This window comes from Mustela nigripes, chromosome 9 (assembly GCF_022355385.1).
Source record: "Mustela nigripes isolate SB6536 chromosome 9, MUSNIG.SB6536, whole genome shotgun sequence".
NCBI classification, from domain to species: domain Eukaryota; kingdom Metazoa; phylum Chordata; class Mammalia; order Carnivora; family Mustelidae; genus Mustela; species Mustela nigripes.
Window position 1 is genome coordinate 21045312 of NC_081565.1, and position 17678 is coordinate 21062989.

Consider the following 17678-nt stretch of genomic DNA (forward strand, 5'->3'; position numbering starts at 1 on the left):
AATTTCTCTTTCTGCTGCTTCATTATTGGTGTATAGAAATGTAACTGATTTCCATACATTGATTTTTGCAACTTTACTTAGTTTGTTGATCTGTTCTAACAGTTTTATTGGTGGAGTCTTTAAGGTTTTCTATATATAGTATTATGCCATCTGAAAATAGTGAAAGTTTTACTTCTTCCTTACCAGTTTGGATGCTTAATATTTCTTTTTGTTGTCTGATTGCTGTGACTAGGATTTCCAGTACTGTATTGAATAAAAGTGTTGAGAGTGGGCATCCTTGTCTTGTTCCTAACCTCAAGGGAAAGGCTCTCAGTGTTTTCCCATTAAGGATGATGTTAGCTGTGAGTTTTTCATATAAGGCCTTTACTAAGTTGAGGTATGTTCCCTCTAGGCCTTTGTTGAGATTTTTGTCATGAAAGGACATATTTGTCAAATACTTTTTCTGCATCTATTGAAGTGATCATATGATTCTTATTCTTTCTCTTATTGATGTGATGTATCACATCAATTGATATTTGACTATTGAACCATGCTTGCATGTTGGGCATGAATCCCCCTTGATTGTGGTGAATGACTATTTTAATGTATTCTTGGATTCAGTTTGCTAGTGTTTTGTTGAGGATTTTGTATCTATGTTCATCAGGGATATTGGCCTATAGTTGTCTTTCTTTTGTGGTGTCGTTATCCAGTTTTTATCAGGATGGTACTGGCCTCATAGAATGAATTTGGAAGTTTTCCTTACTTTTCTACTTTTTGGAAGAGTTTGAGAAGAATAGGTATTAATTTGTTTTTAAATATTTGGTAGAATTTACCTATGACGTCAGCCGGTCCTGGATTTTCATTTGTTGGGAGCTTTTTGATTACTGATTCAATTTCGTGGCTGGTTATTGGTCTGTTCAAATTTTGCCTTGATAAATCTGGCTAGAGGTTTATCAATTTTGTTTTGTTTTGTTTTGTTTAGAGAACCAGCTCTTGGTTTCATTGATCTGTTCTATTGTGGGGGGTTTTTGGTTGTTTTTCTATCATTTATTTCTGTTCCCATCTTTATTTTAAAATTATTTTAAGAGAGAGAGAGTGAGAGAATGAGAGAGCAAGAGAAAAAGAGAGTGAGAGAACATGCATGGGCAGGGCGGGGAGACAGAGGAGGAGGGAGAGAGAGAGAATCTTAAGCAGGATCCATACTGAGCATGGAATCTGACATGGGGCTCAATCTCAGAACCCTAAGATCATGACCTGCGCCGAAATCAAAAGTCAGACACTTAACCAACTGAGCTACCTAAGTGCCCTGTGCTCTCATATTTATTTCCTTCTTTCTGCTGGTTTTAGGTTTTGTTGGTTGTTCTTTTTCTAGCTCCTTTAGGTATAAGGTATTAGTTTGTTTATGTGAGGTTTTTCTTGTAGGTCTGTATTGCTATACATTTCCCGCTTAGAATTGCTTTGACTGCATCCCAAGGTTTTGGATCTTTTTTCATTTTCATTTGTTTCCATGTGCTTTTTATTTCTTCCTTTATTTCCTTGTTGACCCATTCATTGTTTAGTACCATGTTATTTAACCTCGATTCATTTGTGGTCTTTCCAGATTTTTTCTTATTTTTTCTTATGACTTATAGTTTCCTAGTGTTGTGATCAGAAAAGATGCATGGTATCACTTCAGTGTTTTTGAGTTCATTGAGGCTGGTTATGTGGCCTAATATGCCATCTGTTCTGGAGAATGTTCGCTTGCAAAGAATGTGTACTCTGTTGTTTTAGGATGGACTGTTCTGAATATATCTGTTAAATCCTTCTCTTCCAGTGTGTCAATCAAAGCCACCGTTTCTTTGTTGATTTTCTATTTAGATGATCTGTCTGTTGATGTAAGTGGACTGTTAAAGTCCTTTACTGTTACTGTTACTTTTACTATTATTATTACTGATTAGCTCCTTTATGTCTGTTAGCAACTGTTTCATGTATTTGGGTGCTCCCATGTTGAGTGCATAAATATTTACAGTTGTTATATCTTCTTGTTTGTCCCCTTTATTATTATATAGTTTCCTTCTTTGACTCTTATTATAGTCTTTGTTTTAAAGTCTATTTTGTCTGATTTAAATATTGCTACTCCAGCTTTCTTTTGATATCCATTTGCATGATAGATGTTTCTCCATCCCTTTACTTTCAATCTGTAGCTGTCTTTAGGTGTGAAATGAATCTCTTGCAGGCACCATATAGATTTAAAAAAATTCATTCTGTCACCCTATGTCTTTTGATTAGAGTGTTTAGTCTATTTACATTCAAAGTAATTATTATTATTTTTTTAAAGATTTTATTTATTTATTTGACAGACAGAGATCACAAGTAGACAGAGGCAGGGAGATAGAGAGGAAGGGAAGCAGGCCCCCCGCTGAGGAGAGAGCCCGATGTGGGGCTCCATCCCAGGACCCTGAGATCATGACCCGAGCCGAAGGCAGCGGCTTAACCCACTGAGCCACCCAGGCGCTCCCAAAGTAATTATTGAAAGATATGTATTTATTGCCATTTTATTACTTTTTTTGTTCTTTCTGAAGCTTTTTTCTGATACTTTTCTCTTTCTCGGTTTCTCTTCTCTCTCTCTTTCCTGGTTTGCTGGTTTTCTTTAGTAATATAGTTAGGTTTCTTCCTTTTTATTCTTTGCATGTTTATTATGGTTTTTGTTATATTATATTAGGTTTGTATATAATGTCTTCTGCCCATAGCAGTCTATATTAAGTTGAAGTTTGCTCAAGTTTGAACCCAGTCTTTTCTCCTCTCTCATGTTTTAGATATATGTTATTATATATTATATTCTTTTATTTAGTGAGTTCTTTGACTCATTTTTTATAGAAATATTCATTATTACTGCTTTTGTGTTTTCTACCTTTATACTGTCACTTTTGGTCTCCTTTCCACTCAAAGAATCCCCTTTAATATTTCTTGCAGGGCTGGTTTAGTGGTCACAAGCTCTTTTAGTTTCTGTTTGTCTGGGAAATCCTTTATTTCTTTTTCTATTCTGAATTGTAGGCTTTTGGATAGAGTATTTTTTGCCACAGACTTTCCCCATTGAGCACTTTGAATATATCATGCCACTTCCTTTCAGCCTTCAAAGTTTCTTGAAAAATCTTCTGCAACCTTATGGATTTTCCCTTGTAAGTTACTGTCTTCTTTGTTGTTGTTGCTTTAAAAAAATTTTGTCACTATATTTTGATATTTAATTACAATCTTTCTTGGTGTGGGTCTGCTTTTGTTGATTTGGATTGGAGTTCTCTGTGCCTTCTGGATCTGGGTATCTGTTTCCTTTGCCAGGTTGGGGAATTTTTCAGTTATTATTTCTTTTCCTTTCTTACTTCAAGATTATTTATTTGAGAAAGAGAGATAGTGAGTAAGAGAGCATGAGCAGGGTTGGAGGGAAATGGAGAAGCAGACTCCCCACTGAACAGGGAGCCTGATGCAGGTCTCAATTCCAGGACCTTGGGATCATGAGCCGAGCTGCAAGCTTGACCGACTGAGCCACCCAGGTGCCCCTAGTTATTATTTCTTCAAATAAATTTTCTGTCCCCTTTCTCTCTCTTCTTCTTCTGGGACTCCTATGACACAAATGTCATTACGTATGATGGAATCACTGAGTTCCCTAAGTCTGTCACCATTTTGCATAATTATTTTTTCTTTCTCTCTTTTGTTCAGCTTGATTACTTCCCATTACTCTGTCTTCCAGGTCACTAATTAATTCCTTTATTTCTTCCATTCTGCTGTTCGTGCCATCAAATGTGTTTCTCATTTCATTGAGTCCTTTATCTCTGCTGTGTTATTTCTTAACCCTGCTTAAGGGTCTCACTCATGTCTTCCACTCTTTTCCCAAGTCCAGTGAGTATCCTTATGATCATTGCTTCAAATTCTCAATCAGTCATGTTACTTATATTTGTTTTGTTTAGATCTCTGGCTGTGGCCTTGTCCTTTCCTTCCATTTGGGATAAATTTCTTTTTCTCATCATTTTTTTTTTAAAGATTTTATTTATCCATTTGTCAGAGAGAGAGAGAGTGGGAGAACACAAACAGGCAGAGGGGCAGGCAGAGGCAGAGAGAGAAGCAGGCTCCCCACTGAGCAAGGAGCCCGATGCGGGACTCGATCCCAGGACCCTGGGATCATGACCTGAGCCAAAGGCAGCGGCTTAACCAACTGAGCCACCCAGGCGTCCCTTTTTCTCATCATTTTTTCTGCATCTCTGTGTCTGTTTTGTCTGTTAAGAAAGTCAGCTATGTCTTTTTATTTTTATTTTTGATTAATTATTTTTGTTAACATATAATATATTATTTGCCCCAGGGGTACAGATCTGTGAATCGTCGGGCTTACACATTTCATAGCATACTCACCATATCACATACCCTCCCCAATGTCCATAACCCCACCACCCTCTACATACCTGCCCTCCCCCCAGCAACCCTCAGTCTATTTTGTGAGATTAAGAGTCTCTTATGGTTTGTCTCTCTCCTGATCCCACCTTGTTTCATTTTTTCCTTCCCTACCCCCCAAAATCCCCTACCCTGCCTCTCAACTTCCTCATATCAGGGAGATCATATGATAATTATCTTTCTCTGATTGACTTATTTTGCTCAGCATAATACCCTCTAGTTCCATCCACGTTGTTACAAATGGCAAGATTTCATTTCTTTTGATGGCTGCATAGTATTCTGTTGATGGACATCTAAGTTCTTTCCATAGTTTGGCTATTGTAGACATTGCTGCTATAAACGTTTGGGTGCACGTGCCCCTTCGGATCACTACATTTGTATCTGAAGGGTAAATATGCAGTAGTGTTATTGCCAGGTCAGAGGGTAGCTCTATTTTCAACTTTTTGAGGAACCTCCTTACTGTTTTCCAGAGTGGCTGCACCAGCTTGCATTCCCACCAACAGTGTAAGAGGTTTCCCCTTTTTCCGCATGCTTGCCATCTGTCATTTCCTGACTTGTTAATTTTAGCCACTCTGACTGGTGTGAGGTGGTATCGCATTGTGGTTTTGATTTGTATTTCCCTGATGCCGAGTGATGTGGAGCACTTTTTCATGTGTCTGTTGGACATCTAGATGTCTTCTTTGCAGAAATGTCTGTTCATGTCCTCTGCTCATTTCTTGATTATTTGTTCTTTGGGTGTTGAGTTTGATAAGTTCTTTATAGATCTTGGATACTAGCCCTTTATCTGATTGTCATTTGTGAATATCTTCTCCCATTCTGTCAGTTGTTTTTTGGTTTTGTTTCCTTTGCTGTGCAAAAGCTTTGGATCTTGATGAAGTCCCAATAGTTCATTTTTGCCCTTGCTTCCCTTGCTTTTGGCAATGTTTCTAGGAAGAAGTTGCTGTGGCTGAGCTTGAAGAGGTTGCTGCCTGTGTTCTCCAGGATTTTGATGGATTCCTTTCTCACATTGAGGTCTTTCATCCATGTTGAGTCTATTTTTGTGTGTGGTATAAGGAAATGTTTCATTCTTCTGCATGTGACTGTCCAATTTTCCCAACACTGTTGAAGAGACTGTCTTTTTTCCACTGGACATTCTACCCTGCTTTGTCAAAGATTAGTTGACCATAGAGTTGAGGGTCTATTTCTGGGCTCTCTTCTGTTCCATTGATCTCTGTGTCTGTTTTTGTGCCAGTACCATACTGTCTTGATGATGACAGCTTTGTAATATAGCTTGAAGTCCAGAATTGTGATGCCACCAACTTTGAAGAAAGTCAGCTATGTCTTAAACTCTTGAAAGTAGTGACTTTATGAAGAAGATGACTTAGAGTGCTCCGTAGTGCAGTGTGTCCCTGTTCACTTTAGGATAGTATCCAATGTGTGTTGCTGTGTGTGTAGCCTGTTGTTCTGTCTGAGTCACTTTTCCTTTCAGCATGGTTGTCTGCATGGACTCTGCCCAGTGTGGGCTGTGTTTGTTCTCTGTGGTGTTAGTGGGACCTAGGCAGGATAGGCATGCCTTCCAGGGAACTTGAGAGCAGGCAGTGGTGTTAGCAAAATTCGCACTGGGTCGCTAGTCCTCTGCCAGATTCCCTGAAGTGCTGCGGTAGCTAGGGGGTGTGAACTGGTGCTGCTGGGGGCATGAGGCTGGGTGCAGCGTGTGGAGGCCTCCGTGCACCTGCTGGCCGGGTGTGGCGCACTGCAGTAGTTGGGTGCTTCAAGGTGGCTGGGCGCTGCACTTTTTTGTTATATTTTATGTGTTGTTTTAGTTTCCTATCACTAGTATAATAAATAAGTGCAAATTCAGTGGCTTAAAACAACGTGAATTTATTATACTTCTAGAGGTCAGACACCTGAAACAGTTCCACCGTGTTAAAACTACAGTAGCATCAGACCTGTGTTCATTCTGAAGGCTAGAGAAGAGAATCCATTTCTTTGTCCTTTCCAGTTTCTATATCTCACCTACATTCCTTGTCTCGTGGCCCCCATCCTCCATTTTTTGAAGCTCCTTGGCTTAACTGCTTCTTTTGTCCTTAAATCACTCTCTAACTCTGATCTTTTTGTCTCTCTCTTATAAGGACTGTGTTAGGTTCATCTAGATAATCCCAATAATCTCATAATCACATTGTGAATTCTTTCTGCCCTGTAAGGTAACATGGTCACAGATGGATGTGGACATTTTGGGAGGGGTGTTTCCAGCCTACCATACTTGTTCTTGTAGATACATCAAAAACGACTAGTTTTTCTATGTTCTTATATTCAGATATGCTTTGCCAAAGTCCCATTATTTGTATTTATTTGTATTTAAGATTGCTTTCAAACTCCTTCATATTTGTTTTTCAGTGGATCCTGTTAGCATTGCTGGCAGTGGCATCATTTGTTCCCTTTCTTCCTAGTATTTATAGCTCATTTTGTTCTTGCCTCTTTCCGTGTTGTCTAGAATCTTCTAGCTAATGCTAGATAATAGCTATGAGAACATGCATCCTTGTATTGTTCTTAACTTTACTAGAAACTGCCTCATTGTTTTACTACCCAGGATGGTGGCTTCTGATAAACATTCTTTGAAGTTAAGACATTTCTATCCAATTAAATCCCAACTAAGATTTTTAGTCAAGAATCTATACTAAATATATTAACCATTACACTTGTAAGAATAACCATATGGCTTTTCCCTTTTAATCTATTAATAACTTTTCTAATAATATTCCTGGAATAAATCTTCCTTGGTCACAGGGTATTGTTCTTTGAATGTACTGCTGACTTCTATCTGCTAATATTTTATTTTAGATTTTTTCATTTATGTTAATAATTGAGTTTGACATAGTGTGTTTCATAATTGTTTGTGCCATCATTGTGCAGTTTTGGCATTGTTGAGGGTTATCTAGTCATCACAAATAAATTGGGAAGCTTTCTATCTTTTTTGGTGGTCTAGAACTGTTTAGTTAATTAATTATCCATTGCCTATCCCCTGGAACTGTTTAAGTAGTATTGAGGTTTTTGTTTTTTGTTTTTGTTGTTTATTTTAAAAGATTTTATTTATTTATTTGAGAGATAGAGCACGCATGTGGCACACGAGGGGGAGAGAGAGCGCAAGTGCATGAGAGTGCATTTGCAGGGGGAGGGGCAGAGAGGAAGGGAGAAGCAGACTTCCTGCTGAGCAGGGATCCTGACACAGGGCTCCATACCAGGACCCCAGTATCATGACCTGAACTAAAGATGGATGCTTAACTGACTGAGCCACCCAGGTGCCCCAGGATTATTGGTTTTGAAAGTTTCATAAACACCTATACCCAATGGTGAGATTGCGTTATTTTGAATCACAAGTACTTTCTTATCTACTCTGTCTTACAGCATTTGAAATACAACTTTTGACCTGTGCAACAGGTTTCCTCTGGGCAAATATGCCCAGTCCATAAAGAAGGGGCACTTCTACCAACATGGCTTCATTTATAGGAACCTGTCAGGCCAGAGGCTTACACAATAAAGGCTTGGCTCCCATGAGACTTCTTTCCTCATGTGCTTTGGGAGTTGTCTTTATCATTTATTAATCATTGCAGTTTTGCTATGAAACTTCTTTTTTTTTTTTTAAGTTTACTTATTTGATAGAAAACTTGAGTGGGGGGGGAGCAGAGGGAGAGAATCTCCCTACCTCAGTGGGGAGTCTAATGTGGGGCTCGATCTTGTGACCCTGAGATCATGACCTGAGTCAAAACCAAGAGTCAGATGCTCAACTGACTGAGCCCCCTCAGGCTCCCCTGCTCTGAAGCTTCTTAGCAAATCATTTTTAGTTCTTCAAAGAGCACCTCTCAATTCTCTGCTCAAGTGTTGCTCCCAGCTGAGAATTCGAAATTAGTACTTATTTATATAAATGAGGTTGTCCAAGGCTGAGTTGCAGTTTTAGGCTAGTAAACCAGGGTACTGGATTTAAGTAATTTTTTTAAGGATTTAAGTAATTTTTTAAAAGATTTTATTTATTTATTTGACATACAGAGATCACAAGTAGGCAGAGAGGCAGGCAGAGAGAGGGGAGGAAGCAGGTTCCCTGATGAGCAGAAAGTCCAGTACAGGGCTTGATCTCAGGACCCTGGGACCATGACCTGAGCTGAATGCAGAGGCCTTAACCCACTGAGCCACCCAGGCACCCCTTAAGTAATTTTTAAGAGGGATCTTCTGATTGGGTATCTTTTGATTTTAAATCTTTTCTCAGGACTGAATTTACATAAATATAAAAGTGCTGTGACCACTCATTTCTAAATTTAAATACTGCTGAAATCATCCTATGTATATGATTTGATTAAAAGGTAGTATTTTGTTGTGGGGGGTGCTTGGCTGGCACAGTTGGTTATGTGTCCAACTCTTGGTTTTTGGCTCAGGTCGTAATCTCAGGGTTTTGGGATTGAGTCCTTCTTTGGGCTCCACACTCAGTGTGGAGTCTACTTAAAAAGATTCTTTTGCCCTCTCTCTCTGCCCCTCCCCCCCAAATGCTCTTTCTCTCTCTCTCTCAAATAAATAAATAAGTCTTTTTAAAAAAGAGTAATTTTTAGGAGAAGAATAAGTGAAACAAGATGGGATTGGGAGGGAGACAAACCATAAGTGACTCTTAATCTCACAAAACAAACTGAGAGTTGCTGGGGGGAGGGGGTTGGGAGAAGGGGGGTGGGGTTATGGACATTGGGGAGGGTATGTGCTTTGGTGAGTGCTGTGAAGTGTGTAGACCTGGCGATTCACAGACCTGTACCCTTGGGGATAAAAATATATGTTTATAAAAAATAAAAAATTTAAAATTTAAAAAAAAAAGAAAAAGGGGGGAAAAAGATAGTAATTTTTAAAAGATTTTATTTTTTAAATAATCCCTACACCCAACATTTTCTGACTCACAGCCCCAAAATCAAGAGTTGCGTGCGCTGTGGAAGGTAGTATTTTTGTATCGAGTGTAAGTTGATTTCTCATTCTTTCCCTCCTGCAGTAAAACAGATCATCGGTAACATTTCAGTATTTAACGAAACCTGCTTGAGATGGAGAAGTACAAAGACCGCTGATACAGAGGAGATGTATTTAGTAAGTGACTGAATGTAACTCTATGTGTAGATGTTGTCTAGTGTAGGAGGTTTAAAAAAATATCAGCAAACCTAAAAATCTACTTATATAGCTGTTATTATCAATGGCAGATTTATGGTAAGAATTGTGAGCCAAAACAAGAAAATGGGCACTTCCACTACATATTTGAAGAATGAGACCTTGGGGATTTCTGAGTAAGCTGTGAGAGTTTCTTTGTCCACGTGGCATGATGTGCACGAAAAGTGTCCACCCAGCATCAGTGGAAGGAACTCGTGGCTTTTGCCTGGGTGTGCCTCTTCAGGCCAGTGTCTCTGACCAGGGTCTGGGCATGTTGTCTAGAGAGTCATAGGGAACTTTTGAAGCTATTGTTGTTGTGAGTAAGAAAGGTGGAAACCATGGGATGAGCTGCTGCTAGAAGAAATTAAGTGGGTAGAGAAGTATGTCTACTGGGCCAGGTGCTGGGGGGTTACAGGAGCATGTGGCGAAGGGGGCAGGCACATCTGTGCAGTTCATGTGCATTTTAACTTTTAAAAATGTGTATTGCTTTATATGAAGCATTAAGTGCTGCTTTGTCTATAAATGGCTCCATTTTGATGCAGTTTGGTACCACATTACTGTCGAAAGTTGCTCCGTGATCCCAAAGACACGGTTGCTTGCCTGGGCCCAGGTCAGGTATTGTAAAATGAAGAGCAAAATTGGAAGGCGTGTGGCCGTCAAATGGCAAATACTCTGTTCCCAAAATTAAAAATGCATTGTTAAAAAAAAATCCCCGAAACACGAAGGGGGCAGGCAGAGGAGCAAAGCCAGATAGGACATTCGCCAGGTCAGATAGGCGTACCCTCACTCAGGTCGTGCTCTAGAGAAGCTTTAGTTCAGATTCCGCATTTTCTTCTAGGAGAATGTTTTGTGGCCTTGCCCCTGCCAACAGACTTCTCTGTGTTGTGTGTGGTACACGTGAGAACACGGTTAGCACTGGGGCCTCGGCCTTTTGTACATTTTGATTTCAAAATATCTTTATTGTACTCACCTATTGTCATGGTGGTGTTTTGGGGGTGACGCCTGAGAGATTGGCTTACTGTTTTGTTTCCCTTTCTGAAGGAACTTTGGAGTCGAGGGCATGATGGCTCCTGAAAAAGGGAAAGTACCCAGGCATTTGGAGCCTTCCAAGCTCACCATTCACCTAGTGAACCTCTCTGTTTCAGTTCTACATTCGGGGCCAGAGATGGTATCAGAAGGAATTTGCCCAGGAAATGACCTTTAATATGACTGCCCACAGCCAGGCTCCTGAGATGTGCCTGGACCTGCGTCCGGGCACCAACTACAGCATCCGCATCCAGGCTTGGTCTTCTCAACTTCCCGTGGTCCTCCCGCTGACAACCCACATTGCAGGTAAATCGGGCATGGCAGCATTCGGATGAATGAAGTCACCACAGAGCTGTAGACGGGCCCGGAGGAAGAGGAACCCTATTGCTTCCCACTGTTGTAGCACACACCTGAAGAGGGGGGGGGGACGAAAGGGTCCTGTGGTCGTACCTGTCATGTCTTCTCTCTTAGAAAAGTAGTCAGGACAAAATACTAACGCGAGTTAAATCTGGCTAGCGTGTATGTGAGCGCTGGTTACATTCCTTCCGGATATTTAAAATAGTTAACATACTCGAGACCTAAAAAGAATTGTTCCTCATGACGGCTTCTCAGTTACGTGTAATCGTCATTTTGTCGTGAGTGCCTCAGGAGTCTGTTATTCTCAGGGAACAGTGCTTGGCAGCCGCACTTTGGTTTCCTCCCAATTTCACTTTTCTCTCATCTTCTCATTGTCGCTCCTCAAATCTGGGGTGCTCCCCCTGCCACTCCCCCCACACTCTGTGCTGAAACGCAGAGTATGAGCTTCTTGTTTCTGACCTCCCGGAGCATTTGGAAGTGATCAGGTGAGGACGTGCCTCTCCCAAGGCTCCCCTTGCTCCCTGCGTGCAGAACCGTGTGTTCTGTCTTCTCTCCTATCCCCACTGCTCAGGTGACCGCCACCCCCAGGGGCGTTGGACCCCATCCTTTCCTGCCTAATCACAGTGTCCCCCCCAACAGAGAAATAGTCCCAACACGGCACTGCACGAGCATGTCGAGCCTGTCATAGTATCTCCTTTTTTTGAATGAAAACAAAGAAACAAACACACTTCCTTTGATCCTATATTCCCTCCAGCTACTTCTTTCAACGTCCCCTTTACAGTAAAACTTCTTAAAAGAAGTGTCTGTTCTGTAGGTCCCACATCCTGACTTCCTGTTTTCCCTTTAACTGGTTCCAATCTGAAGGCGGTTGTCCCGTCCACGCTGCTTTACTGAAAGTGTCTCCATCTTACAAAATCCACGGGACCATTTTGTTTGTATCTGATTCCCCTCCCCCATCCCCAGCATCTGACATTTTCTCATTCTTGAAACACGCTTGACTTTGGGGTCCCCCTGCCTTGCTGGCTCCTCCTTCTCAGTCTTTCTTGCTGGCTCTATCCTCTTTAATCGATGTCCTCTTTGCCTGCTCCTGTTCCTTTTTCATTATCTATCCTTTCTGCCGATACATTTCCTGGCTATAAATATTGCCTGTATGCTGAAGATTTCCCAGTATGTATCCTAGTCCCAGACTCTCCCCTGAGTGCCACACTCATATATCCAGTCACCTTTTAAACATCTCTGAGTCATCTCTTGCACGCCCAATAGACAAGTCCAGGAGGATTCTGATTTCTCAACTCTTCTCTCACCTCCACAGCCATTTTCCAGCCAGGCTTCTCTGTCTTGGGGTATTGGCATTCCTATTCACTTGTTGCTCAGGCCAAAAGATTCTGCCCCTCCCCACTGACTTCTGATCTGTCAACAAGCACCACTGGCTTCTTTCTACAATATATTCTGTATCCAAATACTTCTTCCCCCTTTCCCTTCCCCACAGAGCAACCTTATCCAAGCCAGCCACCTCTTGCTTGGACCTTTGCAGTAGTCTTTCTGCTTTCATGGGTGGGTGCCCATTAGTCTCCCCCTCTCCCCAACCAAGGTACGGTGAAGACAATAACTCAGGAGTCAGAGTGATTAAAAAAAAAATGCCTAGAAGAACATGTTATCCCCAGCTGAAAACTGTCCAGTGAGTTTGCATTAGTGTTAGAATAGAACTCAGGTTCCTGACCCCCACCCTCCTCACTGACTTCATCTCCTCTACTCTTCCTCCTTTCTCACGAAGCATCTGCTGCCTCCCTGCCCTCCTTGATGTTCCTTAGATAGGTCAAACCTGTTTGTGCATCCAGGACTTTCCATCTACTATTTACTCTTCCTGGGGTGCTCTCTGCTTGTGGCTTCTTTATAACCATCCAGGTCTCTGCTCAAATGTCATTACCTTAGAGTTGGTCTCCCTGCCTGTCCTTGCTCCAGTAACCTCCATCTCCACCCCATCCCTCTCTAGCCGCGGGTCCTATTTGAGATTCATCACAGAACTTGTTGTTGGAACTTGCTTTTTTTTTTTTTTTTTTAAATTTTTATTTATTTGACAGAGAGAAATCACAAGTAGGCAGAGAGGCAGGCAGAGAGAGAGAGGGGAGGAAACAGGCTCCCTGCGGAGCAGAGAGCCCAATGTGGGGCTCGATCCCAGGACCCTGGGATCATGACCTGAGCTGAAGGCAGAGGCTTTAACCCACTGAGCCACCCAGGCGCCCCAGAACTTGCATTTTTTAATGTAGTTGTTTATTTTCTTTCTCTCCTCCTAAAATGGCTCCTCAGAGGCAGAGATGTAAAGACAGGGCTGGCACGTAGCGCAGCTACGTGAGTGGCCACTGGGTGCTGTTGGTGCTGAGGGGATGCCTGGTTAGTGAAGAAAGGCTTTCAAACAAAAGAAATTCCCAACACTGGGGCTGGAAAGAGAAGTAATGTTCGGCTGGGCATTCCTTCTTCTGGTGACTGCTTCAAATGAAAAGCTGTTTAGTTTCCTGTTCTTTGGTCCTTGTTGGGTTTTGGATGGTTTGCTGTTTCGAAGTAGTATATCAGGTTTTTTGAGTTGGGGAGGAGAGTTTCTTCTGAGAACACACTCACCTCTACCTTGTTTCCTAGGCACAGTACAGTCCCAGTCGCGCAAACGCCCTGTGCCCATGGCCACCAGGGGACACTGTTGAGCTATTTAAGTCTGTTGAGACCCTTAGCTAAACTGAGACAATGGCTGCGTATTTTCCAACTCTACACTACTTTAAAGAATTTGACATTTTTTAAAAAGTGCAAAAATTCAAGTTGTTATGATCTTCTAAAGGGTAAAAACCAACCAACCAACCAAAAGAACCCACTCAAGCCCTCTCATAAAAGGGGAGAAAAGAGAGCCTTTCCTGTTGCTATGAAGAGAGGTATGCCTGATTGCCTAAGATATGGCTTGGTTTCAGTAAAACTGTGAACTTTTGAATTTTACCAGAAATGTGAGGCGAGGGATTTGGGTCTGGAAAACGCAGCAGCTGATTTCCCAGAAGAAAAGTGAGTGGAATATCCCTCCCACATGTCTTATATTAAACTAAATCTTACTGATGGGAACAGGATGAAGATAAACGCTTTAAATACGTCGCTGACCTCAGAGGAGGGCACAAGTTCTAGGCATGTTGAAGGATAGAGGCAAGTGTCCCAGTGAGAACAGGGTCAGAGGCGTGGGTGGGACCAGATCCTCTGGTAGAGTCTCTGCCTCGGGGGTGACAGGCTTCCTCAGGTAGAGCCCCATGAGCTGAATTCTTCAGAAGAGCCCGACCGTTTATATTCCCTCCAGAGCAGGGTGAAGAGCAAACTTCCACCCTCAGAAGAGCTTTCACACGTTGGCTCTGCTATTTTCTGGCCAAGTCAGAAATCTTTTGTGGGCAAAACTGTCTTCCCACAGGGAGCAAGAGACAACCAGGGAGGGGAAAGTGCATAGAGAGAGAGAGACAAAGCAAATGTGTGCAGAAATGTCAGCTAAACCACTGGGGCGCACAACACGCTGACCATTTGAGGTTGAATATTTATTATAGAATCGAGAGTGCCAGGGGCGCCTGGTGGCTCAGTGGGTTGAGCGTCTGCCTTCGGCTTAGGTTATGATCCCAGGGTCCTGGGATTGAGTCCCGCATCGGGCTCTGTGCTCAGCGGGGCAGTCTGACTCTCCCTCCCCCTCTGCCCCTTGTTCATGCTCTCTCACCCTTGCTCTCTCTCTCTCTCTCATAAATAAATAAAATAAAATAAAAATAAAGATTAAAAAAAGAGAGGATCAAGAATGCCAAAGGAGAAGAGGGAAGAAAAAAAAGTCAAAGAAACCAGTACTTGCTGAGTTTGCCCTCAGTACCAAGCCTGGCAACCTAGAGGGGACATTTCCTGTCTCTGCCCGCATTCACGAGAAGGAAAAGAGAAGGTGCTTTTTCAGCTGTTCAGCAGAGATGCTCAAAAACATGCCCGTGTGTCCCGAGCATTATCAGACTGTCCCCCTCATGGAGACAGCTCCAGTCAGGGGAGCTTTGATTCAGCCTGCAGAACTGGGAACCACAGCCCCTCTTCTGATGCTCCTCCCCACCCCACTGTTGGGAGCCCCCAGGAAGGACTGTGCGGGGCCAAGTCTGCTGCGTTCTTCTGCAGGAGGAGTTCTTCTTCCTTTGTTGGCAACCCACAGCCCATCCAAAGATGGGGAATCCTGTGTCCTCTGACAACCCTGTCTGCTTAGGCTGGCTCCGGGGTACCACATGTATTCCTGCTGGGCCCCTTGGTTCCCAGGGCCTGAAGCTGCGGTAGAGGTCAGGACAGACCCTGGCCTTGATCCCAGCGCGGTCCCTCTTTGTCCAGACTCTCTCAAAGTCTTTCATGATCATAGGTGTTTTGACATGTGGGTACCCAGTGTTAGATCAGGCCAGGAGAGAGGCACACATGCCCTTCATTACCTCAGTGGGTCATCTCATCCCCAGTGATCTCCTGAAGTACTTTTTAGCTACAAATCAAACCCCAAATCCCCCAATGAATCTGTGTTGGGCACGTGTCTCCCAGCTCCCTCACAAGAAGGCATCTACATCCGGGCCTAGGCCCCGTGAAGGCATAGATGATACACCACAGGGGAAAACAGGCTGCACACTGTTATTCTCTTTTATTAGTGTTAGTTTTCACAAAATATGAATGGGATTTTTTTTTTTTTTACACTGTAACCCCCCAAAACCGGAGTTTCTGTGTGTGATAGGACTGTGGGAAGGGCATGCTGTGACATAACAATTTAATTCAGCAAATATTTATTGACTCATTATGCACAAAGACCTGTGCAGAATGTGTGCAGAATGTGTGCAGCAATGTCAGCTCAACCACTGGGGCACACAACACGGTGATCATTTGAGGTTGAATATTTATTATAGAATCGAGGGGATATAAAGATGGAAAGAAGATGGTTCCTTCTCCCTGGAAGGCTGTGCCTCGTAACTTCATCGGTAGGGGAGATGCGGCCTGCCGTGTGATGGCTGATGACTTACGGTGTGGCCACCATTTTTCCTTCTGCTGTCCATTTCAGCTGCTCATGGCTTTAGCGTGTGGCATGGTCTGTCTGGGGAAGTGCCAAGGATTAGGAGAGAACCGTCACAGTGTCTTCATGTTAATTTATTTGTGTGGCTGAATTCCTTCCATTTACTTGAAGTTTATATAAAGTTGGGACTTTTATTAGTTTGGGTGCAGATAATTTTCTATTTTTGGTTCTCTTTGTTCCTTTTGGTATATTTTAGAGGATTTTAGCACATTTTTGTTTATATTACCTCCTTTCTCTTACTGATTTTAATAGTTTGGCTACGTGAATGATATTAATCTTTTCTTACACATATTATAATCCCCAGGCTATTTTCTGGTTAGTTTTCTTGTCAATATTCTTTTTAGCAATTAGACATTTTAAGTTTTCATGTAATCAATTCTGTTGGTGCGTTTTTGGTTTCTTCCTCTGCTTATGCCAAGAAAAGCCTTCTCTGCCCTGAAATCAGATCAGTTCTTATTCTTTAATATTTTCTAATGTTGCTGCTGTTTCTTTTTTGGTTAGGTCTGCACCCACTGTGGGGTTCGAACTCACGACCCCGAGATCAGGAGTCGTATACTCTACTGAATGAGCCAGCCAGGCGCCCCCCGTAATGCTTTTTAATAGTTTTGCTTTTCACTTTTAAACTTAGACCTATTTGGAATTCATCTTGACATGTGGTATAAAGCTAAATTTACATGGTAAATTTTTTTCCCCTAAAAAATAAGCCAGTTTCCTGCCATGTTTGGAAAGACTGTCCATGTCATACACTATATTCTCATTTATCTGTTTGGGTCTCTTTCTAGATTGTCTAGCTTCTTCCATTGCTTTGCCTGCCCTAGGCCTGCAGCTTACTATTTCAATTATTGTAATTTTATACTATATTTATTATTTTGTAGGACACCTTCTCCTTCATTGTTTTGCTCCCTACCCTGTAGGGTTTTCTCACATGGAAGCCCCTCTATTTTTCCTTTGTCATTTGCTTCTAGTCGAGGATGGATATTGTCGACACCTAGGGATGGTAATGAAGGGCTCCCTTCTGGGTCTTCCCCCACCTCACATACCTGGGGGAAAAATTATGCTCTTGGGCTCAGACAAGACCATCTCTGACAGTAGGTCTGATCTGGTTTAAATCAGTAATGAGTCTCATGGAGAGGAGAGCACATCCACCCAGGACAGCAGTCTGGGGGATGGGGAACAGCACTCTGGAAAACATGGCTAGAAATTAAGGTTATTTAACCTTGAAATGTGGCTACGAACTAGGCTGATGAAGTTCAGGTTTTGACATTAGAGAGGAACATGTCACGGGTTTAAAAGACAAAGTGGGGAAGGTCTCAGAGCAGAAAGCAGTCTGGAAGTCACATGGTGATGGGATCAGCCGGAAGGAAGAAACCAGCCAGGGGGCAGGAGAGGCCTTCCTGCTCCCTCTGTGGACCTGCCTTCTGCAAGCCCGTTGAGCACTTTGTCCTGCTTTGACGGAGGGTGTTGGGCAACGGGGTGGTTTTAAAAGCTTAGCCAAGGGGCGCCTGGGTGGCTCAGTGGGTTAAGCCTCTGCCTACGGCTCAGGTCAGGCTCTCTGCTCAGCAGGGAGCCTGCTTCCCCCTCTCTCTGCTTGCCTCTCTGCCTACTTGTGATCTCTGTCTGTCAAAAAAAATAAAGTCTTTTAAAAAAAAATTAACGGTTAGCCAAGAGA

The 17678-nt window shown here is 42.5% G+C and overlaps 1 protein-coding gene across 5 annotated transcripts in view; it reads left to right on the forward strand.

The window, feature by feature from the left end:
- SUSD1 (sushi domain containing 1) overlaps positions 1–17678 on the forward strand; it is a 130651-nt gene that overhangs the window by 88523 nt on the left and 24450 nt on the right. For all 5 annotated transcript variants that reach the window (XM_059411063.1, XM_059411060.1, XM_059411061.1 and 2 more), the window contains 2 exons: positions 9398–9489; positions 10692–10878. In XM_059411063.1, coding sequence (XP_059267046.1) covers positions 9398–9489; positions 10692–10878 — 279 coding nt within the window. The remainder of the gene's footprint in view (positions 1–9397; positions 9490–10691; positions 10879–17678) is intronic.